At 45.2% G+C, this 26,804-nt stretch overlaps 1 protein-coding gene across 1 annotated transcript in view; it reads left to right on the top strand.

Moving 5' to 3' along the window:
- Window positions 1–26,804, top strand: part of DCAF5 (DDB1 and CUL4 associated factor 5) — a 199,239-nt gene that overhangs the window by 159,831 nt on the left and 12,604 nt on the right. Inside the window, exon 8 of the mRNA XM_030214437.1 lies at window positions 20,434–20,561. Within this exon, the coding sequence (XP_030070297.1) occupies window positions 20,434–20,561 (128 nt within the window). The remainder of the gene's footprint in view (window positions 1–20,433; window positions 20,562–26,804) is intronic.

Genomic DNA, 26,804 nt, shown 5'->3' with positions numbered 1-26,804 from the left:
ATTCAGATCAATTTCATCTATTAACTGTTAGGCTAACATATTCGCCAAGATCTTGGCTATAGATTAGCTCAAGTGTTACCTCATATTCTAGATGAGCCATAGGTGGGCTTTGTGCACACTTACCAGGTGGCAAAAAATCTAAGACGGATAATAGTTTCTCTGGAGAAAGTGAGGCTTGGTTCGACATCTTCGCTGCTTATCAGTTTTGATGGCAGAGAAGGTGTTTGACAGAGTTATCTGGACATTATCTGTAACATACGTATGACTTCACAGGGTCCTTTATGTCAGCAGTACGGACTTTGTATTGTTCTCCGCTTGTTAAAATAGGGTTAAATGGGCTATGCTCTGAATCATAGTAACATAGTAGATGACGGCAGAAAAAGACCTGCACGGTCCATCCAGTCTGCCCAACAAGATAAACTCATATGTGCTACTTTTTGTGTATACCTTACCTTGATTTGTATCTGTCATTTTCACATTTGACATAGCAAGAGTTACTAGGCAGTGGTGCCCCTTATAGCCCCCTTTTTTTTTTTGTCCTCATTCTTGATCCTTGAATTATAGAAACATCTTAAGCAATCCAGAGATAAGGTGTGTAGAGATGGGGGAGGAAACTTTTAAGATATCTGCCTTTGCTGATGGCCTTATGGTCAATATAGTGGATCTGGAAAGATCTTTATCTGCATTGTTGGAGAATTTTACAGAGTTTGGAAATTTCTCCGGTTTCAAATTAAATCGTTCCAAATCAGAATTCCTGGCAACGCAACCCCAGAGGGTGGATTGGATGAGACTGGGATGTCTGTTGAAATGAACCCAAGGTTCTTTTATTTATTTCGGTATACAGTTACGTTCTGACACCTCAAGACTATACCAGACAAATATCACGAAATTACTAAATTCTACAAAAACAACTTCTCCAGCAGTGGCCTGCCCTTCCCTTGTCTTTAATGGTGAGAATAAGTTTATTTACTATGTTTATTAAAAGACTTTATAGAGCAATGACTTCCTTTTGTTGGGGAGGGAAGAAATAAAAAAAAAAGTTCTCTAATTTATTAGGTAACTAGAAACAGGGTGGATTGGGTATAACTGATTAAACTGTACAATACGGTCTGCTTGCTTCGACACTTATGAGATTGGCTTCGCGAAGCAGAGGATTATTTTTATTTTAGTTACATTTGTACCCCGCGCTTTCCCACTCATGGCAGGCTCAATGCGGCTTACATATACAGGTACTTATTTGTACCTGGGGCAATGGAGGGTTAAGTGACTTGCCCAGAGTCACAAGGAGCTGTGCCTGAAGTGGGAATCGAACTCAGTTCCTCAGTTACCCAGGACCAGAGTCCACCACCCTAACCACTAGGCCACTCCTCCAGTGTGAATGGAAAAGGCATTGTGTCACCCAAAAATGTTAAAGTTAAAATATTAGTTAAGTACAAGACTGCAGCATTTAGTGCATTGTTTATCCACTCCTACCCTAGCTGAGATAATAACTAACCATATCTCTGATCTCATGTGCTGTAATTGCCTATTGCTCATGTTTGATCTATTCTTACTGTATACCGACTTGAGTGAATTCCTTCAAAAAGGATGTAAATAAATCCTAATAAATTGTAACTATGTCGCCCTTCGCTTCTAAACTATATCTTACATGTTAAAAACGTATCTCTTCCTGATCAATTATGCTGTGGTTCTATAGTGCAATCGCTTAAAGCATTGTAGATAGACATGGCTAGACTTTGGACCTTTGATCCTGGCTTTAGTAGCCTGTTTCCTATACATGGGGATGTAGACTTTAGACCAGGGCTAAATAATCCTAGAGTGGTCAGGTGAGTAGGAGAAAGCCTTGATTTACTTAAATATTTTCAGTTGGTAGATGGAAGAATGCAAGATCACTGAACTATGCTTTTTGGAATTGCACAAGGATACAATCTTTTTGGAGAACCATAATTAGATATTTAGAACGCATACTTAAGCAAATCATTACAGTTACTTCTGGGGGTATCCTTTTGGTTCAGGTTTCTACCTTGGGGTTAAGAGGTACGGATAGTCGAATTTTGGCAATGAAAGCTTGCATATTGGGAGAAAAAGTATATACCGTATTTTTCGGACTATAAGACGCACTTTTTTCCCCAAAAATTTGGGAGGAAAATGGGGGGTGCGTCTTATAGTCCGAAGGTAGCGTTTTTGGACCGCCGTCCCGTACTTACACGATTCCATGTTCCCTGGTGGTCTAGTGACGTCGGGGCAGGAAAGAGCCCCCTCTTTCCTGCCCATCGCGCTGCTCTCCGTGCTCCTCACTGCTTTTCTGACGGTCTCGGTGAGATTCAAAATGGCCGCCGAGAATCTCAGCGGCCATTTTGAATATCGCCGAGACCGTCAGAAAGGGGGTTAATGAGGTCATTTGTCATTTATAAAATGGTGATGGTTTATAATATTAAAATAAGTTGGTACAACACTCTAAAAATGTCATTTGCACTAATTATATTTGTAAGCAGGGCATAGAGAGACAATTCTGGGGGCAAATAATGTTAAGGTCCTGCCACAGCCCCCCCCAAACCCGGTCCTCAGCTTGCCTGGAGTCATTGAATGGCAGGCAACAGCAATCAAGAGAGACTGCTTTACTGGCCACGGGTCCTTCTTCCTGTCACGTCCCGCCTCCTGTGAAATAACTTCCTGTTTCTGCATAGGAGGAACACAGCAGGAAGAAGGCCCTTAGCCAGCAGACCAGTGTCTCGATCACTGCTGCCTGTCATGGCTCCAGGCAAGTAGAGGACCAGGAGGGGTTGGAAGGGAGAGAAAGATGCTGCATCTCATCTGGGCTTCTAGCACCAGCTCCCGCCCCCCCCCAGAGGCCAGGCCGAGGGGAATCTTTACCCATCCCAGCGGCCCTGTTTGTAAGATTGCAGTTTTGCATCTCGATTATCAGTAAAAAAAAAAAAAAAAAATGAAAGTAAAATAAATATTACTAGTCTTCATTTTAGAGAAGCCAGAAGGATAGACATTGCTTTACAAGTCAGTCATAACTTCACATCTTCCAAAGTACTGGTTATATATCAATTTGATGAACAATTAATCCATAAAGACGACAAGATCTACTGAGTGAGGCATGTTTGTTCTCTTAGTGTCACATTTTCCAAAGCAGGAACTAGGTTAGTGAGCCCTTGGGCCACTGCCGAGGAGCGGCAGTGGCAGGCAAAACCACCCCACACCAGGAACAAGACAGAACTCAAATAGGAACAGCAAGACTTCACCTGCACTATAGCTGCCCTTCACCAGGAGTTGAGTCCCTGGCTGCAGGCAGCCAACAGGACTTACAGGACAGGGTAGGAACTGGAAGCTGCAAGCAGCCACTAAAACAGGGAACAAACACTGACAAACACGAGACAGAACTGAAAGCGGCCAGGCAGCCACTAAACAAGAAACACAGACAAACAGACACTAAACACAAAAGACAGACAAGGAACAAGTCTAGGAAACAAACAAACCCTAAGCTAAACTACACACAGACTAACTAGCAACAGACAAGGAACTAGAATAAAAACCAAGCTAGGCAGAAATGCAACAAGCACCAACAAACCAGGGCCTTAGGCAATGCAAAGGCAAAGCAGAGAGTTTCCAAATGGCTAATAAGCCCAGCAGCAGCTGAGATTCAGCTGCAGCAATCACGGGTGCTGTGCAGGCTCAAACAAGACAAGCAAGTCTGGCAGGCCGGAAGATCCAGACTGGACTGGGCTGAAGTCTGGAACGGGAAACAGCACACAGACAATCCAATGCAGCCACCAGGTCTGGCCACCAGGGGGCGAGATGACTGAGAGCCTGAAACCTGGGCACGACCGTGACACTTAGGATAGACTTGGAACTGTGGTCTGATCCCTGATCCTCTGATCCCATTCCCACCCACCTTCTTAATGCCATCTCTCCTGTTCTTATTCCTTTTATCTGTCACATTCTCAACCTTTCACTTTCCACTGCGACTGTCCCTGCTGCCTTTAAACATGCTGTGGTCACACCTCTCCTTAAGAAGCCTTCACTTGACCCTACTTGTCCCTCTAATTACCGACCCATCTCCCTCCTTCCTTTTCTCTCCAAATTACTTGAGCGTGCTGTTCACCGCCGCTGCCTTGATTTTCTCTCCTCACATGCTATTCTTGACCCACTACAATCTGGTTTTCGCCCTCTCCACTCAACCGAAACTGCGCTTACTAAAGTCTCCAATGACCTATTACTGGCTAAATCCAGAGGTCAATATTCCATCCTCATTCTTCTTGATCTTTCCGCTGCTTTTGACACTGTCGATCACAGCATACTTCTCGATACCCTGTCCTCACTTGGATTCCAGGGCTCTGTCCTTTCCTGGTTCTCTTCCTACCTCTCCCTCTGCACCTTTAGTGTTCACTCTGGTGGATCCTCTTCTACTTCTATCCCTCTGCCTGTCGGCATACCTCAGGGTTCTGTTCTTGGTCCCCTCCTCTTTTCTATCTACACTTCTTCCCTTGGTTCATTAATCTCATCCCATGGCTTTTCCTACCATCTCTATGCTGATGACTCCCAAATCTACCTTTCTACCCCTGATTTCTCACCTTGCATCCAAACCAAAGTTTCAGCGTGCTTGTCTGACATTGCTGTCTGGATGTCTCAACGCCACCTGAAATTAAATATGACCAAAACCGAGCTTCTCATTTTCCCCCCTAAACCCACCTCCCCGCTCCCCCCCCCCCCCCCCCCCCCCCCCGTTTTCTATTTCTGTTGATGGCTCTCTCATTCTCCCTGTCTCCTCAGCTCGAAACCTTGGGGTCATCTTTGACTCTTCTCTCTCCTTCTCTGCTCATATCCAGCAGATTGCTAAGACCTGTCGTTTCTTTCTTTACAACATCCGTAAAATCCGCCCCTTTCTTTCCGAGCACTCTACCAAAACCCTCATCCACACCCTTGTCACCTCTCGTTTAGACTACTGCAATCTGCTTCTTGCTGGCCTCCCACTTAGTCACCTCTCCCCTCTCCAGTCGGTTCAAAACTCTGCTGCCCGTCTCGTCTTCCGCCAGGGTCGCTTTACTCATACTACCCCTCTCCTCAAGACCCTTCACTGACTCCCTATCCGTTTTCGCATCCTGTTCAAACTTCTTCTAACCTATAAATGTATTCACTCTGCTGCTCCCCAGTATCTCTCCACACTAGTCCTTCCCTACACCCCTTCCCGTGCACTCCGCTCCATGGATAAATCCTTCTTATCTGTTCCCTTCTCCACTACTGCCAACTCCAGACTTCGCACCTTCTGTCTCGCTGCACCCTACGCCTGGAATAAACTTCCTGAGCCCCTACGTCTTGCCCCATCCTTGGCCACCTTTAAATCTAGACTGAAAGCCCACCTCTTTAACATTGCTTTTGACTCGTAACCACTTGTAACCACTCGCCTCCACCTACCCTCCTCTCTTCCTTCCTGTTCACATTAATTGATTTGATTTGCTTACTTTATTTATTTTTTTTGTCTATTAGATTGTAAGCTCTTTGAACATGGACTGTCTTTCTTCTATGTTTGTGCAGCGCTGCGTACGCCTTGTAGCGCTATAGAAATGCTAAATAGTAGTAGTTCTGTGAAGAGAGCAGTTGCTTTACTTCCCTGTACAGTTATTGCTCATAAATCCACATATAGGTGGAAAAAATTTGAAGTAGCCATCTGTTTCATTCCCAAGTACTATAAGTTAAAGACTGTTTGTGGCTCTTTGACAGCACCTATGAACATCTGATACTATCCAGTGGCTTTCGGTATTTAAAATTACTATCAGCTGTGACCAGAAACCACAACTGCATTACCTAAATCATGTCATTTTTGTCATCCATTTAAGAAGGCCTGCAGGAGTGGCTAGCACAGGGTCTGTAGTCAAGAGAGGAGCTGAAAGTCTGGCAGCTACTAAAGGAGACCTGGATGTGCTGCACAGTAGATACTACTTAAATAAATAAGTAAAAGAAGATGAAAAGAGCCTGGAAAGGTTCCTCCCTCCCTTTATGGCTCCTATGTGTGTTTTCGGAATTAATATTCCCCTGTTGAACCATACTATGCCCTTCAGTCGGTATTGTACAAATTAAATGCAACCTTTACATGTAAGCATCTTAGTGCTTTTCATAACTCTTACATTACTATTGGTGTAGTAGCACTTTGTCAATGTCATTGCGATTCTTCCTTCTTAACTGCTGCCCCCCCTCCCAAAAAAAAGAGGGTTCAATGCGGTGTACAACAAAAGCTGCGGAATTATCAAACTAAAGTAAAATAATCTGTTTTCCAGCATCCAGCACTTCCTTTACATATAAGGTCAACACCTACAAAAGGGTCTCGGTGCTGTGAGCAGGCTTGAATCCAAACTGAGAGTAGGAAATCTGTCCGTATAATCCATAAAAAGCTGACTTGCATACGTTTCAATCAATTTTGTAAAAAGAGGTATGCTTGAAACTGGATGACAGCTCAAAGGCAACATTAAATCTAAATTTGAACACTTAGATATTGGAGTGAGTGCAATTTGACCCGAAGCTAACAACCTATTTATTTAAGATGTCAACCATTGGATAATTTTCTGAGGAGCTGTTCAAAAATAAAGAAACAGGACAACTGTCTAATATACATTATGAATGAGAACATTTCTTCAGTAGAGAGGCAGTAGTTGTGACAGTAATGAAGAAAGAATTCCAATCCTGATCCATCAGCACAGGTTGTTCAAGATCTAAGTAAGAATTAGATATTAAATCACTACTGTTAGATTGAGGTTGTAATAAATCTGATCGAATTTGAACCACCTTATTAAGAAAAAGTCAGACTGAACCTCTTAGAGAGATCACCAGCAGAAGAAATTAGAGTACTCACCAGAGAAAATAACCTATTACTAGTAATGGGACCCACACCAATCAGTTGGCTATAATAATTTTTTCTAGCTTCTGCCACACTTCTTTTATAATGCTTAAAAGCAAGCTACCTGCCAGCGCCTCTCATGTCAGTGACAGTCTTGCTTCAAAATGTTAAGATCTGTATTAAACCAAGGTGAATTTCTTTGAATGTTAATTTTCTTGACAACCAGCGGTGAAATATTATCCAGAACAGAAAGGAAAGCCAAGTCCCAACAAGACTTAGGCGAATGAGTAGGGTCAGATGTTGTCAATATAGCAGATATCTCAGTCCAGTAGCAAGAACTATCAATTTTACCCCTAGTGGAAAACAATTTAGGTGTTTGTTGTACAACAGGTTTATCTAGGAGATATTCAATGTAAATTCTAACAGAAGATTATCAGACCAAGCACATGTATCAACAAAATGAGACAGACTACTAGCAAGAAAGTCAAGAGTATGACCCCTCTCGTGTAGGACCCCCCTTCCATTAAAATCAAAGCACAAGACTGCAAAAAAGTTTTAAAATCTAAAACAGTTAAATCAGTATCTTCCAAATGCTGGTTCAAATCCCCTAAAATCACTAACCTTGAAAACTGCCAAGAAGCTTGAGCAATAATATCATACAATTCCAGTTCTACTTTGACCCAAGATCCCGGGGGATGATATATTAAAAGTATACTGTGAAGAAACTGTGTTTTTCCTGCATTATGTTGTGAAGTGTATTTCTCCTATTTGGCCAGCAGATGGTGCATGTTTATACTTAAAGTTGTTACAGAGGACTGACCTCTCTTTCTTTTAGTTGGCACACAGATAATAGGAAGTGCCTATAGTGATGTAACCAGTTTTTATTTGAAACTTGACTGTTCTTGGCTCTGATTGGCCTGGAGTTTGAAATTACCCAGCAGTTGTTGCTGGCTGTTGTTTCAGTTTCAACCTGGGAGGAAAGAGAGACAGATCTCTCTGGTGAGGCTCTCTGAACAGTTATATGTCCTGACCTTCCCAAGTACTGTTTAGACAGTATGCAAATGTTTAGTAAGTTTTCTAATTGATCTATTTTTCAGTTACTTGTTACTGTTTGCTATTTGCACATTTTTTGTCCACTGTTCCAAGTTCTGAAAATAAACGCATTTGTTTGTTCATTCTGCCCGTCTGGACTGATAAAGAATCCTGATGGTTTGTGTGTTGGGTCTGTGAGTGCTTTCTGGGAACTGTGGGACCACTGGGAGTGTGACTTCAGTAACCTAGAAATCACTGGGGATAATCTGAAAGCAGGAGACTCACCCAGAGGCGGTTGTGACCCAGTCAGTGGGAGGAGGGTGCTAGTGTAGAGCACAAGCAGCAGCTGCAGGCGGACTTGAGCTGTGCTGAGGATAGACCCTCTAAGTGGCTGTGGGGTAACCCCAGGCAGGTGGCTAAGTGTTTCATGGCATATACCTATATCATTAGAACCAGTAGTGAAATTTACATAACATAAATTCCAATCTAGAAAAAATTCTGGAAGATATAAGAACTAGCTTCAAAATTTTCTGCCGCATGGCGCTTACCTGGCAGTAAACAGCAGCTGCATGCCTATCACTCGGGTAACACTTGAGACCTTACTTCTAAGTCAATGGGTAGTGGTAAGGTCTCAGGCCGAAAATGGATGCTCGCTGGTTATTTTGCCACATGTCCATTTTCCGGCCCCTTAAAGAAAAGGACATGGTAAAAACTGGCCTGGCGCATGCCCAAAAAATGCGCTCGTACTTCCGCAGCTTAGTAAAAGGGCCCCAGAGTTTTTAATACTTAAAAGTATGATGTCCAATTATGCATTTGGGAAGGGTGGTGGTGGGATAATCATGATTGTTAGATTTCATTATCAAAATATCGGTGGAGGGGGGGAGGTTAAGGCTGAAAGTTCATATAGGGTGCCCAGTACCCTCATACCAGTCCTGGTTCAAAAGGACTCTTAGATTCCCCTCCTGGAAAACATTCTGTTGCACACAAGGCAAAGGTTCATGGGCCTCGAGTCCTTTTGTCACATCTTGTGAAAATATGGCAAAGCCAAAAAAGGCTATAAAAAATGCAGAACTAATTTTAAAAAATAAAGAGAAGCTGAGAACAAATAAGGTGTGTATCTTTGTATGCATAGCTACTAAAGGCAGGGTAGATCTTGAAAATGTTTATCAGCCTAGCCCACTCACAAATTTAGGTTGAAATCCTGGTCTTAGTTGTTTAGTTCTTTGATACAATGCAGCAAACTCACAGGAAGGGGAAAACCTTAAAATGAAAAGGTTTTTTAATAATTTGCTGCAACTTTGGATCATTTCTTCTGGCTGCCCCCTGATTGTTCTTTCTCCTGCTCTGTCTGCTGCAGGATGGTACAGAAGCCAATAGGATCCACAGAGAGAAACAAACTCACCCATGCGGAAAGGGAACTAATGTCCTCTTGGAATATGCCAGCACTAATTTTGAAGAAAAGTAGCTAGTTTAAAATGTGCTTTACACAAATTGCGTTTCAGCCTGACTTTCTAAAGTATTGCGTTTGAAGCGCTTCTTTTACAAAGTGCTGTATGGCATTTTACAGTCATATTCACTGATTTGTTTTAGGAGTGAGAGATTGATCCAACTGCAAAACAGCCTTCCTGCTTGATTTAGCCCTAGCGTATACCGTGACAATCCAAGACTCTGTAACAAGTCCTTTCTCATGCTCCATTGATTTTAGTTGTTAATATTGCATGTGTTACATGCAGTGGTGTGCTGGTAAATGTTTAACAACAGGCTCTCTCCCCCGTCCACCTCTGCGCCCCCTCCCCGTCCACCTCTACACCCCCTCCCCGTCCACCTCTACGCCCCTCATCCACCTCTGCGCCCCCCCCCCGTCCACCTCTGCACCCCCCCATCCACCTGTGCCCCACCCCCCCACCCCAAATTGCAACGCTGGCTATAGCCGGGGAGAGAGTCTGGGGGGGGGGAGGGCAATGCATTACTCCAGGGAAAAAAAAATTAAATGATCCCAGGTTCCAATCTAATTCATGTTTAATGTGGGATAAAATGCACCCCCCCCCCCCCCAAATCTACTCCCTTCCCTCAAGCCTGTTCTCATCCCGTTGCTGGACTGCCCCTGCCCAATGTGTTGCAGGATCAATCTCTCTCGTCTTCTCCCCTCCCCCGTTCTGCTATGTCCCTTCATGCATTCTTCCCCCGCTCCCTCACCTCAAATGCAAGTCTCGTGGATGGATCTTTCCCAGTGCAAACGACGGGTGCGGAGCCTCGTGCTGTTGTGAATGCAACCAGAATGAAGTTGTTATTTTTGACATTTATATCCCACATTATCCCAAACAAGTTTGAGTTCAATGTGGCTTACAATAAACAGTATAGGGTACATGAATAATGGATAAGAAAATAATTTGTTGTAAGATAAAGATCTGGGATGTGATGAGTACAGACGATGGAAGTGAGGGTCAAAGGAGTGAGTGAGAGGGAAGAACAGGCTAGAAAAAGAAATTGGATAAAGGGAAGACTTGGAAGGAGTAAAAGGAAGATTGAAAATTAGTAGCTAAGTGAGAGTTGAAGGAAAGGGAGACTGGGATGGGGGCTAAAGAGGAAAATCAGGGACAAGTTCTTACTATGAATGTAGTATGTTACATTACTAGCGTTTACAGGTTTTTTTTTTTACAATTCTATCCAGTCCAGTAGATAATCCAATGCTGAATAAGAACTATTAGTTATGATAGCAGTATTACTACACGCCAAAACTGGCTGGGAGGGCCCTAGGAACTTTTTCTTACACCTTAGCCAGCTATTTTAAAGGCAGGTAGGGGTGCGCCTGATGTACGAAAATGTTCTCTCTTTGCTTTGCCTTCTTTCATACCTTGCTTGTCCTCCCTTCCTATCACCGTCTCAAATATTTCTACCGTGAGACACTGCTCCCTACATGCTAATTTCTAATCCTGCTGCTCTGAGTTTTTTTTATTATTATTATTATTTTTGAAATTATAAAGAAAAACATTACATTGAACAAGATAAACCAAATATTACTATCCAGCTATAACGTCTGCAGCACTAAAAATAAATTGTAATAGAGTTTTTAGCCCAGTTGCAAAAATTAAGCTTTGGGAATCGCCCGTATAGGCAGCAGCACAGTCCCGGGGAAACAACAACGATCGAAGGATCTTCGCACGCTCCTGGAAATAACACCTAGGGATCGAGGCAAGACAGGGGCTCACTAATATGTCAGAGACCCTGACATAGTGGATTGAGCATACCTACACACTTATAGGCGGTAAATCCCCTACCCAACGGGGGAGCCCGTGTGGGGAGAAATGGGGGAGCTCCAACCCCAGCCGCCACCAAACCCAGAGCTCGAATACTGCAGAAAGCTCCCAGAACCTCCCCAACACCCACATATACAAGGGCGGCCAAGGTTCGCATCCCATTCCCCCAGTGACAGCCACGCTCAACGAAAGCCTACAGGACTGGAACCGGATCGTCGCAAAGCTTCCGCCAAACTCACCCTTCGCCAGGGCCACGGTGAAGTTCTCCATGTCGATGGTGTACAGGATACCCGCCCCCTTCTTAGCAGCAGGAAGTGTGTGGGAGGGAGGGTGCATCCAGCAGACAGATCCCCCCCGCTGGAAGTAACACAACACAGTACTAGGACAGGGAGAGTAACGCATTACCGCCGTGTTGCGCTGCCCCTGGGAGCCGGCTCGCCTGCCAAACAACCGGCTCGCAAGAGCTTTAAAAATTTAACAACCGGCTCTTGCGAGCCGGCTCCAGCACACCACTGGTTACATGTCATTGCCTATCTAGCTAAGAACAAGAAAGCCCTTTTGTTCTTAGTCCTTTTAATCATGCTAATACATGCTAATGTGTTCACTAATCTCTGTGTGTTGTTTTTGCATGCTCCTACAGTGTAAGTATATTGGGGTTATCATCACCATGAAACCAACTATTTTACTCTTAATTTTCTGGCCAATTACCATTTTGTTTCTATAGAGTTTGGTGGCTTTTTATAATATAAGGTAGAAACTTACAGCAGACAGTGTTTGCTTTATGAGTAGGCGTTAGGATCTCATGTTATAACTAGTAAACACCAATAAAACAACCCAATACACAGAAATTAAAATAGCTGTTAAATAAACATCAGAAAAACACAACTTCCCTTAATACTCTCACCCCTCCCCTGTCTTATCTTAAATCTCTCACTTTTTTTGTGCTCTCAAAAAACACCAAATAGCTGGAAAATAAGCAGCTTAATTTATAATTTGTGAACCCCTAAGAATTGAAGCCCTAAATATGTGCATACTGTGCACAGCATACAGATAAAAAGTGTGTGGAGTGATGCGCAATAGTTACAGTATAAATTATCGTAAAATCTTGAACTCCTTTTGAACAGTTGCTACTTTACAGCACATTCTAATTCATGACAAACGTTGGAAATGTGCTGGTTTTTTACTGAAAAATGCCCTTGCTGGGCATGCCAATACTCCAGAATCATTCTGCTATGAACTACTGGTCTTCTTATTTCTCAACTTGTTATTTTGTGTTTTGGCAAGTGAGACATTTTTGCAGAAATATTATTGGACATTTAGGGCTAGATTCTATATATGGCGCCTGAAAATTCCGCACGGAAAGAAATACGCCTAGGCATCTATATATATAAAACTCACCCTCAACGTTCTATTGGCTTCTGACGTCACTGAAGCCAAGGTTCGTATGTTCGAAGCTCTGAAGCCTCGAAAAACACAGTCTCTGGGCCCCGCCCTCGCGTCAAACGTTATGACGTTGAGGGCGGAGCACATTCAAGGAGCCAACTGCAAATCCCTAGCCGGAAGCAACCTGCACGTCCCTCCCGGACGGGTGGCGTGCGGAGTACTACGGCGGTTGTGCGCGTGCACGGGGAGCATGCGCAGTGGCTGGGAGCTGCGGCGGTAGGTACTGTAGCGCAGGAGAGAGGGCGGGAGGAGGCGGCCCGGCGGCGCTTCGGCCTCTGCGGCCGGTCGTCCTGGAGGTGAAGAGCAGCGCACTGGCCGGTAAGGGTTGCGGTGCTGGGAGGGAGCGGTCCGGAGGCACTGGAGCAGGAGGTGGGGTACCGGGTACCGTCTGCACTGCAGGGGTGGCTGAGGGGACGGGATCAGGGGGGCTGTTGGGTAGAAGAGAATGAGCTGCAGCGCGTGTTCTGTCCAGTGAGTTCCCCCCCCCCCCCCGGGGGATGTCCTGCGCTGGTCCTACCCCCCTCCCCCCCCCTCCAGGGATGCTCTCTCCCCGGCCCCCCCCCCCCCTTCCAGGCACCGAGCGATTCCCTGGGTGGCTGGAAGGGGAGCAGGGGACAGAGGAGACTCGCTGGGTGGCCGGAGGGGGGCAGGGGAGATAACAGCATCGCTGGGGTGGATACAGGGAGGGGGAACCCTGGCACATACTCTCATTCTCACACACACACTCGCACTCACTCTCTCTCTGTCACACACACACTCGCACATTCACTCTCTCTCACAGTCACTCTGGCACATACTCTCATTCTCACGCACTCGCACCCACTCTCACTCTCTCTCTGTCACACACACACACTCGCACATTCACTCTCTCTCACAGTCACTCTCGAACACGCTCTCTCAAACATACACACTCCGAGGAAAACCTTGCTAGCGCCCGTTTTCTTTAAAACAGAAACGGGCCTTTTTTTACTAGTATTCTATAAAGTGCGCCTACATTTTATAGAATACACCTAGTGATCCACGTGATTTATAGAATATGGTGAGCGCCTATCTATGTGACTAAATTTAGTCACGGGCAGTTACGTCAAGTAAAACTTGGTGTTAAAAACGTAGCGAGTGTATTCTATAACAGTGTGCATAAATTTTAGAAATGCCCACAACCCACCCATGAGTATACACAGAGAAGTACAAGACAAAGTCCAAAACAGCAAAAAGAAAGCACTAAGAGCCTTCAAAACAGGAACACAAATCCTTTTAATCATATAACTTGAATACCAATCCTGTGTTAAGGACTCGACATGGGCTGTGTTTCAGCGCACAGCGCCTGCATCAGCAGTCAGTGATGAATTCTTAAGAGATTCTGGTTGAAAAGATCCAACACACAAAGAAGATGCCTCCCCACATGATGCAAACTGAGTGGAGTTCCCGACTCCTCAGCGTTGGATGCGAAACAGTCCTTCCTGATCCGGAAATGAAACAAATGCCATGGCCAGGCCCCCTTTTCAATGGTGCGACTTAGAATTTACGCGCAGCTTAGGCAGTTGTGTGTGCAAATCCTAATCAAGTTGTGGGCACAAATCCAGAATATGACTGGATTTGCGCTCGCAACATGTCGCACTATATAGAATCCGTGGGTAGGGGGTAATTGTAACAGGACACCCATGTGAGAAGTTCAGAAAGGTGCCTATTTTAAAAAGGCAACATAGGCACCGTATGCCTTGATAAAATAGGCTTCCAAATCCAGCCCCAAAAGTGTACAAACACCAATGCACAAATTTTACACCTGCGCCAACAGGAGTATACATTTGTGTGAGCATTCTATGCACGTGTACTTGTATTTTATCAAATGTGCACATAGATGACAACTCCGCCTTTTCTTTGCCTGCACTTTTCCCACAGGAAACCAAAGATGTAGCTATTTGGCTGACCTGGGTAGCTTAGGTTGAGATTGGATTCTCTCTTCCTCCCCCCACCCCTTTATATGAGTACTTGGGAAATGTTTAATAGTGCTATTTATTTTATATTTTACTCTTTCTTGGATTACTATTCTGAGACAAGTACATTGATTTTTTTTAAGAAACGTATTTCTTATATTTGTTTCAAAAGCAACATGAATTAATAGAAATATTTTTCATTTTCTCTGTGTATTCCTCCCTCCACCTCCATATCATGATCCTGTTTTTTAATTGATATTTCCATGGAAAGCTGCCCCTTCATTTGTTGAAGCTGCTAAATACTTGAATGTTTAGTGATATTGTTATGTGTTGTTTATAATTATGTACAATTTTTTTATTGAAAAAAGAATACAGATTTGAGATAGTTGTAAAGCCTACCCACCACACTTTTAGGGTTGTGCTTGACCAGAAAGGATTATTTGCATATCATTTTCTTTCCTTCCAACTCATCCAGGCTGTTGCTAATAGTCTAGCTCTCCTCGTTCTCAATTTTCTTTTCTGGTAGGAGTGCAAAATTTCTAAAATTGGCACAGATAGACCTGTACAAAATGGAGGGCCTCTTTACTAAGCTGCGCTGTAGGCACACAAACGTTTTAGCGCGTGCTGATAGACACCCATTATATTCCTATGGGTGTCTCTATCATTAGTGTAAGCTAAAAGGTTTGCACGCATACAGCACGGCTTAGTAAACAGGGCCTGGAATTTGTTACTGCATTCTGATCAAAATATATTTAAAACCCTGCTAAACATATATTAGTCCATTTTTCCTTACTAAGGAAGGATCTTGTAAATTGATACACAGATTATGTAAGTGATGGAGTGAAATTTGTTTACCTTCAGGACTAGGTCAAGTTTCTTAGCAAATAAGAGAGAATTTGTGGTAGCAGTTTTTTTGACACATGCCATACGTACTTTTCAAACTGCTCTGCAAATGAAAACATAAATCCATGTAAGCTAGAAGTATTTCAATACTAAACCAAGGACACATTTTGCTAATTCACTTAGACCTATCACATCTGGTTTTGTAAAACCCTTTAAAGGTTATTGTAGAGCCTGAAGCTGAATTTTGATACCATTAAATGTTCTTCCTTTCACTTTTTTTTTTTTTTTTTTTACTGTCTTTGACAATCAGAATATGTAGCCCTCTGTACTGGGTGACATCATTCATCAAAGGCTTGCCAAGCATGTAGCACATTCTAGCAGGTCTTCCCATGTAGTCAGCATTACATGAGACCATCTAGTTCCTTTTTCTTCTGTGTAGCCCCCCCCCCCCCCCCCCCCCCCGAAATCTGTGGTATTATTTTTCTTCCCATGGAGACCACTTTATTTCACCTCTTTTCTCACAAAAAAAAAAAAAACCTTAGATAGGACTTTAGTATTTTCTTACTTTTTGTCATGGCCACAATTTGCACTGGCACCAGTATATTTTCCATGTAGTTGTTTGATTTTACTACATCTGCTTGTTGACTGTTACATCCAGGGGCTATAGTGTGCACAGGAAATGCTTTATCAAATATGCCTTCCCATAACTCTAGGAAGTTTTCAGGGATCAGTTGTCTAACAGTCAGTCTAATACCCAATAACACCCAAAAAAAGAGGAAGGCAATAATGGTGGCTGTGGCTGTGCGCTACAAGAGGTCCTAAGATTAGATTTAAGCTACTTCTTATATCGTCCTCCTGAAGATTTTTGAAATTTAGTATTGAAATTGAATACTTACATATCCTGGTTGTTGTTATCCTCTTTTTTTTAAATGTTTATTTATTTAACACATTCATATCCCACATTTTCCCACTTAGTTGCAGGCTCAATGTGGCTTACACAATACCGTAGAGGTAGGCTCCGGTTCAATAATACAAATCCATAGTACAATAGTAAGCATGTAAGAAACATAAGTAAAAACAACAAAGAAATAAAGGGGGGGTGGTGATAGAGGTCTAGTACGGTCCATATTTTATTGCGTTGCAGGAAGTAGGAAGTTAATTTGAGACAGGGCCTTCTTAAACAAGTTGGTTTTCAGTTTCCTGAAGTTAAGATGGTCATGGATAGATCTCACGGTTTTGGGCAAAGCGTTTACTTATGTAAGAAAAGCTGGATGCATAAGTTGATTTGTATCTAAGTCCATTGCAGTCTGGATAATGCAGATTTAAATAAGTTTGGGATAGGCTGGTACTGTTTCTGGGTGGTAGTTTTATGAGATCCAACATATATGCAGGAACTTCACCATAAATAATCCTGTGGACAAGAGTGCAAACCTTGAAGGCAATACGTTCCTTGGTGCAGTTTTTCGCGAAGGGGTTTAGCACTTTCAAATTTTGGTTTTCCGAATATCAGTCTAGCTGCTGTGTTCTGTGCGGTCTGAAGTTTCTTTAGTTGTTCTTTGTAACCTGCATAGATTCCATTGCAGTAAGCTAAATGGCTTAGTACCATAAATTGTATTAGGTTGCGAAATACGTCTCGTGGGAAGAAATGTTTTATGCGTTTGTTTCCACATTGAGTGGAACATTTTCTTAGTAGTAAAATTTACTTGACTTTCATGTGTCAAATTGCTGTCAATTATGACTCCAAGCAGTTTTAGGCTATCCGAGAGAGTAATTTGGGATGTTTAAGGTTGAAGGTTTATACTTATTGTGTTGAGATGAAAGGATAAGACAATGAGTCTTTTCAGAATTTAGTTTCAGTTGGAATGAGTTTGCCCATGCATCCATTGTATTCAAACCGATCTTAATTGTATTGGTAATTTCTGACAAATAGTAACATAGTAGATGACGGCAGAAAAAGACCTCCACGATCCACCCAGTCCGCCCAACAAGATAAACTCACATGTGCTACTTTTTGTGTATACCTTACCTTGATTTGTACCTGTCCTTTTCAGGGCACAGACCGTATAAGTCTGCCCAGCACTATCCCCGCCTCCCAACCACCAGCCCCGCCTCCCACCACCGGTTCTGGCACAGACCGTATAAGTCTGCCCAGCACTATCCCCGCCTCCCAACCACCAGTCCCGCCTCCCACCACCGGCTCTGGCACAGACCGTATAAGTCTGCCCAGCACCATCCCCGCCTCCCGCCACCGGCTCTGCCCAGCACCATCCCTGCCTCCCGCCACCGGCTCTGCCACCCAAGCTTGGCTAAGCTCCTTAGGATTCATTCCTTCTTTTTTATTTTTATTTTTTTAATCCATGTCGGGAAACAAAATGAAATCAGGTGTATTACTTTCACTAATATTGGACAATAAGTATGTTTCCAATGAAATTGATGGACTATGCACAGTTATGGTCTTGAAGAAACCAACCAGATGATCAATGTGGAATAATGATTTAGATTAATAATAACTGGGGATAATCGAGTTAATACCACATTTTCTTTGTTTGCTGTTGTTTAAATTGATCTCCTTGTCTTGTTTCACTCTCCCTATTTATTTTGTGGTCTAAGAAAGAGAAAGATTGTATAAAATCCATTTATCTTGTTGAGATTGTTTTCTTCTAATATTGTTTTAATGTACAATCATCTCTGTATTACTGTTTTGCAAGTGAACCTTGTAAAATGAAAAAATTATAAATAAATGAAAAAAAGGATCCATTCCTTCTGAACAGGATTCCTTTATGTTTATCCCACGCATGTTTGAATTCCGTTACAAAATCGTCTCTGAAAGGATTTATCCAATAGTGAGTGCAGTCTTCCTCTGTTTTGTACGGTGTAGTCAGTCTAGGCAAATAAGTAGCTGTATTTTTGTCTAGAAACAGGGAGGAATATGATTTTACCTCCTGTGTTGGAAGACTGTCAGGATGTAGAATAAGGTCATCTCATGGATGATCTTCAGTCATCTAAAAGAGAAAGACTATCTTGGTGGACAAAGTGAGTCAAATCCTACAACCACACAAGTAGTCCTTGGACAGGAGTGGCAAACAAGATTTTATTTTTGAGTGGGGATCATCTGTGGTACATCTATTTGTATCTCCTACGAACAGACAGTTTCTTCAGTTCTTTTCCAGGATAGGAGCACACAGCAAACTAGTCTCAGATATCTTCTTTCTAGTTGGAGAGAGTCATCTATCTATATGTCCTTCCATTCTAGTGGTAGGAAAGACTCTTCTAAAACCCAGAGAAAATTGGACACTGAAAAACACAACTCCTAATTACTGAGTTAGGTATGGTTCACTTTTCTATGGCAGATGCCCATCGGTGAACCAGTCTGCTTGGAAATTTCCCCAATTTTAATCATGCAGAATCAACAAACCTTTACATCCCAACATCTCAGTTCCTTGGTCCTCTCATCCTAGATGTTGAAAGGGTAAGATTCTGTTCACCAATCTGTCTGGTATTGTGTCTGAAATTCTGCTGGAAGTGGTTTGCCATCTGGTATGACAGGCTCTAGACCTCTTTTTCTATCCCACTCAAAACTACTTGACAGTCTTCTATGTCTATCAAAATTAGGTTTGAGAATCAACTCCATTAGGATTCACCTTAGTGTATTTGAGGCTTATCACCACTGTGTGTAAAGTAGATCTATCTTTCTATAGGCGTTGTTTGCTTCATGTGGGGCTTGCTTCTGTTGAAGACTTCAGCATGGTACTGACACAGCTGATGAAAGCTCCCTATGAGCCATTTCTATGAGAAGTACCTAACCTGGAAGTTCTTATTTTTGGTGTTGGTCACGTCAGCATGCAAATTCAGTGAGCTCCAGGCTTAACTGGCAGATCTATCCTATACAATTCTTTTTTAATCTAATAGGTGGTTCTGCACTAATAGGTGGTTCTGCACATGATCCTAATTTCCTAGATAAGATCATGTCAGATTTCCATCTTACTCAGTCGTCTTTCCAGCATTTTTCCCCAGGCCCACATGTTAATTTACAAACAAACCTTTTCCAGAGACAGAAAGATAGTAGAACTAGAGGACATTAATTGAGGTTGCGGGGGGGGGGGGGGGGGGGGGGGGGGGGGGGGAACAGGTATAATATCAGTAAGTACTTTTTCACAGAGAGGGTGGTAGATACCTGGAATGCCCTCCCGTGAGAGATGGTGGAGATGAAAATGGTGACAGAATTCAAAAATGCATGGGATAAACACAAATGAATCCTGTATAGAAGGAATGAAACCACAAGCTTAGCAAATGTTGCTTATTTCTGATCTGAAGAAGAAGGGTTACCTTAAAAGCTAATCAAAAAATGTATTAAGTTAGTCCAATAAAAAAAGTTATCATCTTATTTCTTTTCTATGTTTTTTCTATTTATTACCTTTAAAAGTCGACTAACATGGCTACCACATCACTGTACTAAAAATAACAAAAATGACCTATTGTTAAACAAAAGCATGTTGCCAGTTGGCACTCTGGGGTTTTGTTCCCCCCCCCCCCCCCCCCCCCCCCCCCCCCATTTTTCCCTTTTTTGATTAGTGGCAACCTGTAACTACAGATTCCCAGCTGTGAGGACTACATATCCTGCTTCTCCTCAGAGAACACCTGTTAGAGATAAACAGCCTTGTTTTTTTTTGGCAGCAGAATGTTATTTCCAAAGTCAGTCAAGATTGAAAACTTACTTAGACTAGCGTACATACTAGGACATTTAGGATAATGCTGTGTTCTGGACCATAATGAACATGCTACTGCAGCATCAGCCTTCGATATATAGCTTAAATCTGCTTCAATTTAAGATTATAAAGCAAACCATTGCATATGCAAATTTAATGCCATTCGTCTATAAACTGTCTACATTGTGCAAATTTATGCAGTATGTTTATGCTGAGTATTGTTCTAGCACTTGAGGACTAGGGCTGGCCACCCATTAGTTGCATTTTCTTTCCATGACAGCTTTCATCCTTCTTTTGTATTTCTACATATTTGTTATAACTGAATTGACTTGTGATACATGTAACATTTTCAGTTATTTCTTTTTATCTGTTGTCTTTAGGTGGTGCTGGTCGGGTAGTCAATGGTGCATATATGGTGTTGAAAGGACATCGGTCAATTGTAAACCAGGTCCGGTTCAATCCCCATACCTACATGATCTGTTCCTCTGGTGTGGAAAAGATTATTAAGGTGAGCTTCTATATACCTAAGAAAAGACTGCCTTGCCAGTTTATATTGCTGCATATTTTCTTCATTTGGGTCCTTTTCTATTCTTTGAAGGTCATTCTTTTGGCTTTAATAGCTTCTTTACTTCACCTTTTAACTATGCTGGCTGTCGTTTTCTCTGCTTTCGACCTTTGTAAATATGTGAAATGCATCTGGTCTGGGCTTCCAAGATAGTACTTTTAAATAACGTCCATGCCTGATTTAAAGTCCTAACCTTCACAGCCGATCTTCTTTTTAACCATTTTCCTCATTTTATCATAGTCGCCCTTTTGAAAATGAAATGGCTGCTACAGTAGATTTCCTTTTCATTCTAGGTAGTAGCTGAGACTTGATCATGTTACGATCACTTTTCCCAGTGGATCTAACACCGTTACCTCTCATACTATGCCTTGTAAAAGGTTTTTTTTTTAATTTACTGAAGCATTTGAAAATCAGGTGTAGATGCTTGGGTCAAGGTATAACATATCTGCAACAATTAAGATTTTATCTCCGGATAATGCATTTGAACATTGTGTAGAAGAAATGGTAATATATTATAGACATTAGTCATGTTTTCCCAGAGAGGGTCACATTTAGGGCCTCTTCTACCAAACTGCACTAGCGATTCCCATGCGGCAGTGCTCATGAAGCCCTATCAAAGTGAATGGGCTTTGTCAGCATTGCCATGCCAGGAATCGCTAGCGCGGTTTAGTAGATGGGGCCCTTAGTTTGAAGGCAACATTAGCTATTTTCATTGTGTTACTGCTAATCTATATAAATTTTAGTTCTATTATGGTTTTTTTGTTGTTATGATTATGTACTTATAAACTGTGATCTGCCTTGGTTCAGACAGAATTCAAATTAATAAACCATAAGTCATTCTTCCAGTATCTCTAATGACAAAAGCCTTGATAAAGTTCAGAGAACACAGCACCAGGATTCTCATAGTACCTTCTTAGCTGAGACAAATATATGATGCAACGCCTACCACATTAGCATGCAGTAATGCTGTTTGCATAAAGTAGGACCCTATGGTAAATAGTTTGCAATAATGTGTATTTTAGTAAATCTGTCCCTCTGGGATTTATCCATCAAAATGCCAGGTTCAACATTTTTTTTTTAACTCTGATATCACAGAACCAAGGAACTTCATCTCAACTTCCAGTCCTTCACCTTCATGGCCTGGAGAGTTGAAAGCAAAGTAATATGCTGTTATGATCTATGCAGCTCAATGTATTGTGTATGTCTAGCTTCTAGAAAGCAATCTATTAGGAAATAGTCGGTTAGAAGTGGAGAAGGGATTTATGTTACTTATATTCCCTGAAGAAAGTCCCTAGATCTTTAATGTCATTAGACAGAACCCAATGTACAAATTAAAAAAACAAAAAATGAAATGGCATAAGATCAGGAATGATTATGGAACTGCAAAATCTAACCTGAATGTGGAGTTCCACAGGGATCCCCCTTCTCGCCAACTTTATTCAATTTAATGATGATACCTCTGGCTAAACTACTATCCAACCAACACCTCAACCCATATATATAAACAGACGACGTAACGATTTACATCCCATTCAAACAGGATCTACAAGAAATCTCCAACAATATCAACCAAAGTCTACACATCATGCACTCATGGGTGGACGCATTCAAGCTCAAACTCAATGCAGAAAAAACCCAATGCTTAATACTCACTTCTCAACACAATATGAACAAATTCACCACCATAAACGCACCAAATCTGACCCTCCCTATATCGGACACCCTAAAAATCCTAGGAGTGACCATCGACCGTCATCTAACACTTGAGAGTCATACGAACAACACAACCAAGAAGATGTTCCACTCAATGTGGAAATTAAAAAGAGTAAAACAGTACTTCCCAATGACAGTCTTCCGTAACTTGGTACAATCAATTCTCCGAGGACAAGCAGGCTGCTTGTTCTCACGACTGGGTGACGTCCGCGGCAGCCCCCACCAACCGGAAATAAGCTTCGCGGGACGGTCAGCACGCAGGGCACGCCCACCGCGCATGCGCGGCCGTCTTCCCGCCCGTGCGCGACCGCTCCCGCCAGTTACTTTTTTTCCGCGACTGAGAGAGTTGTGTTTTCCCCTCTCTCTCGTTTCAGCCGCCGGATTTTTTCGACCGCGTTTACGCGGATCGTCGCTTTTGGCCTGTTCGGCCTCTTCTTTTTCTTCTTTCTCTTTTAAAAAGTGTGGTCGCTGCGGCCGGCCGATCTCGCAGACCGACACCCACGCTTGGTGCCTCCAGTGCCTCGGGCTGGAGCACAATCTCAAGTCGTGCGTTTTGTGTCTCGGTCTCCGGAAACGGACTCAGGTTGCGAGGCAAGTTCTGCGGGACCGTCTTTTTGGAACTTGCGCCGGCCCCTCGACGTCGACCTCGACGGCATCGGTATCGAAGGCCGGTTCTTCGGTACCGGTATCGATGCCCGAGACATCGGCACCGATGGCAGCGACCCCAGGAGAACAGGTCCCGTCGGCCCGCCGGTCCGCCGGCGAGAGTGGGGTAGAGAGACCGCGTGGGCAGTCGGCCCCGGTCACTCCCTCAACTCGTGAGCCACGGGACCGAACCCTGTCGGACCCGGTACCCCGAGACCGAGGGGGATCGACCTCCTCCTCCTCCATGCCCTCCGGCACCGGTGACGTGCACCGGAAAAAAGACAAGAAGCGCCGTCACCGGGAGCCCTCGGTGCACCCTGAAGAGGAGTCGACGCCGAAGCGTCATCGTAGAGAGGAGAGATCTCCGTCGGTGGTGGAGGTACCGACGCGTCGGGGTTCCGGCACCTCGGTGCCATCTCCTGGCCCCCAGCAGCTTCCGGCACCGACACCCTTACCGGCCCCACCGCCTTTCCCGGCAGCGGGCCTGGACGAGTGCCTCAGAGCCATCCTTCCGGGGATCCTGGAAGGGCTGATGCGCCAGGCTGTGCCGGCGCCGGGGGTGCTTGCGCCCTCGGCGCCGATGACTGTGGCGCCGGCGAGCTCTAGCCCGGCGCCGGGGCAGTCGACACCGCCGCCGCTTGCGGTGCCGGTCTCGACAGCCACGCAGGTGGAGTCCCCGTCGACGTCGATGGAGGGAGCTCCGTCCCCGCCGGCGCGGGAGTCCACCGCTCGACGACACCGAGACCTTGGTGCCTCGACGTCGAGCCGGGCCCGGTACCGGACTCAGCTACATGAGCTAATGTCCGATACCGAGGACGAGGACTCGTGGGGGGAAGAGGAGGACCCGAGATATTTCTCCTCCGAGGAGTCTACAGGCCTTCCCTCGGACCCCACGCCGTCACCGGAGAGGAAGCTCTCACCTCCTGAGAGTCTCTCCTTTGCCTCCTTTGTGCGGGATATGTCTATAAGCATTCCCTTTCCCGTGGTCTCTGTGGAAGAGCCGAGGGCCGAGATGCTCGAGGTCCTCGACTATCCATCACCACCTAGAGAGTCCTCCACGGTACCGCTGCACAATGTCCTGAAGGAGACGCTGCTCCGGAACTGGGTGCGACCACTAACTAATCCCACCATTCCCAAGAAAGCAGAGTCCCAGTACAGGATCCACTCTGACCCAGAGCTCATGCGGCCCCAGTTGCCCCATGACTCAGCGGTCGTGGATTCTGCTCTCAAGAGGGCACGGAGTTCGAGGGATACCGCCTCGGCGCCCCCGGGGCGGGAGTCTCGCACTCTGGACTCATTTGGGAGGAAGGCCTACCAATCCTCCATGCTCGTGACCCGCATCCAATCTTACCTGCTCTATATGAGCATCCACATGCGGACCAATGTGCAACAGCTGGCGGACCTGGTCGATAAGCTCCCGCCGGAGCAGTCCAGGCCTTATCAGGAGGTGGTCAGGCAGCTGAAGGCGTGCAGAAAGTTCCTGTCCAGGGGGATTTTTGACACCTGTGACGTGGCATCTCGTGCTGCGGCCCAAGGTATAGTGATGCGCAGGCTCTCATGGCTGCGTGCCTCTGACCTGGACAACCGCACCCAGCAGAGACTGGCTGACGTCCCTTGCCGGGGGGATAACATTTTCGGTGAGAAGGTCGAGCAGATGGTGGACCAACTGCATCAGCGGGAAACCGCTCTCGACAAGCTCTCCCACCGGGCGCCTTCAGCACCCGTCCCCACGGGTGGGCGTTTTTTCCCGGGCACGGCAGGCTGCACCCTATTCTTTTGCAAAGCGTAGGTACAACCAGCCGGCCCGAAGGCCTCGTCAGGCACAGGGACAGCCCCAGCGCGCTCGTTCTCGTCAACAGCGTGCGCCTAAGCAGCCCCCTGCGCCTCCACAGCAAAAGCCGGGGACGGGCTTTTGACTGGATCCACGGGAACATAGCCGCCCTACAAGTGTCCGTACCGGACGATCTGCCGGTCGGAGGGAGGTTAAAAATTTTTCACCAAAGGTGGCCTCTCATAACCTCCGACCAGTGGGTTCTCCAAATAGTGCGGTGCGGATACGCCCTGAATTTGGCATCCCTGCCTCCAAATTGTCCTCCGGGAGCTCAGTCTTTCAGCTCCCTTCACAAGCAGGTACTTGCAGAGGAACTCTCCGCCCTTCTCAGCGCCAATGCGGTCGAGCCCGTACCACCCGGGCAGGAAGGGCAGGGATTCTATTCCAGGTACTTCCTTGTGGAAAAGAAAACAGGGGGGATGCGTCCCATCCTAGACCTGAGAGGCCTGAACAAATTCCTGGTCAAAGAAAAGTTCAGGATGCTTTCCTTGGGCACCCTTCTGCCAATGATTCAGAAAAACGATTGGCTATGTTCCCTGGATTTAAAGGACGCATACACTCACATCCCGATACTGCCAGCTCACAGGCAGTATCTCAGATTCCGACTGGGCGCACGGCACTTTCAGTATTGTGTGCTGCCCTTTGGGCTCGCCTCTGCCCCACGAGTGTTTACCAAGTGCCTCGTGGTGGTAGCGGCCTATCTACGCAAGCTGGGAGTGCACGTGTTCCCATATCTCGACGATTGGCTGGTCAAGAACACCTCGGAGGCAGGAGCCCTCCGGTCCATGCAGTGCACTATCCAACTTCTGGAGCTGCTGGGGTTTGTGATAAATTACCCAAAGTCCCATCTCCAGCCAACTCAGTCTCTGGAATTCATAGGAGCGCTGCTGAATTCCCAGACAGCTCAGGCCTACCTTCCCGAAGCGAGGGCCACCAATCTCTTGACCCTGGCTTCGCAGACCAGAGCGTCTCAGCAGATCACAGCTCGGCAGATGTTGAGACTTCTGGGTCATATGGCCTCCACAGTTCATGTGACTCCCATGGCTCGTCTTCACATGAGATCTGCTCAATGGACCCTAGCTTCCCAGTGGTTCCAGGCCACCGGGAATCTAGAAGATGTCATCCGCCTCTCCACCAGTTGCCGCACTTCACTGCTCTGGTGGACCATCCGGACCAATTTGATCCTGGGACGCCCATTCCAAATTCCGCAGCCCACGAAAGTGCTGACGACGGATGCATCTCGCCTGGGGTGGGGAGCCCATGTCGATGGGCTCCACACTCAGGGTCTGTGGTCCCTCCAGGAAAAGGATCTGCAGATCAACCTCCTGGAGCTCCGAGCGATCTGGAACGCACTGAAGGCTTTCAGAGATCGGCTGTCCTGTCAAATTATCCAAATTCGGACAGACAATCAGGTTGCAATGTATTACGTCAACAAGCAGGGGGGCACCGGATCTCGCCCCCTGTGCCAGGAGGCCGTCGGGATGTGGCGTTGGGCGTGTCGGTTCGGCATGCTCCTCCAAGCCACGTACCTGGCAGGCGTAAACAACAGTCTGGCCGACAGACTGAGCAGAGTCATGCAACCGCACGAGTGGTCGCTCCATGCCAGAGTGGTACGCAAGATCTTCCGAGCGTGGGGCACCCCCTCGGTGGACCTTTTCGCCTCTCAGACCAACCACAAGCTGCCTCTGTTCTGTTCCAGACTTCAGGCACACGGCAGGCTAGCGTCGGATGCCTTTCTCCTCCATTGGGGGACCGGCCTCCTGTATGCTTATCCTCCCATACCTTTGGTGGGGAAGACCTTACTGAAGCTCAAGCAAGACCGCGGCACCATGATTCTGATCGCGCCCTTTTGGCCCCGTCAGATCTGGTTCCCTCTTCTTCTGGAGTTGTCCTCCGAAGAACCGTGGAGATTGGAGTGTTTTCCGACTCTCATTTCGCAGAACGACGGAGCGTTGCTGCACCCCAACCTTCAGTCTCTGGCTCTCACGGCCTGGATG

This window comes from Microcaecilia unicolor, chromosome 9 (genome assembly GCF_901765095.1).
Source record: "Microcaecilia unicolor chromosome 9, aMicUni1.1, whole genome shotgun sequence".
Classification (NCBI taxonomy): Eukaryota; Metazoa; Chordata; class Amphibia; order Gymnophiona; family Siphonopidae; genus Microcaecilia; species Microcaecilia unicolor.
Note: the sequence above shows the minus strand (reverse complement) of the source record. Positions and strands in the feature narration are given on the sequence as shown.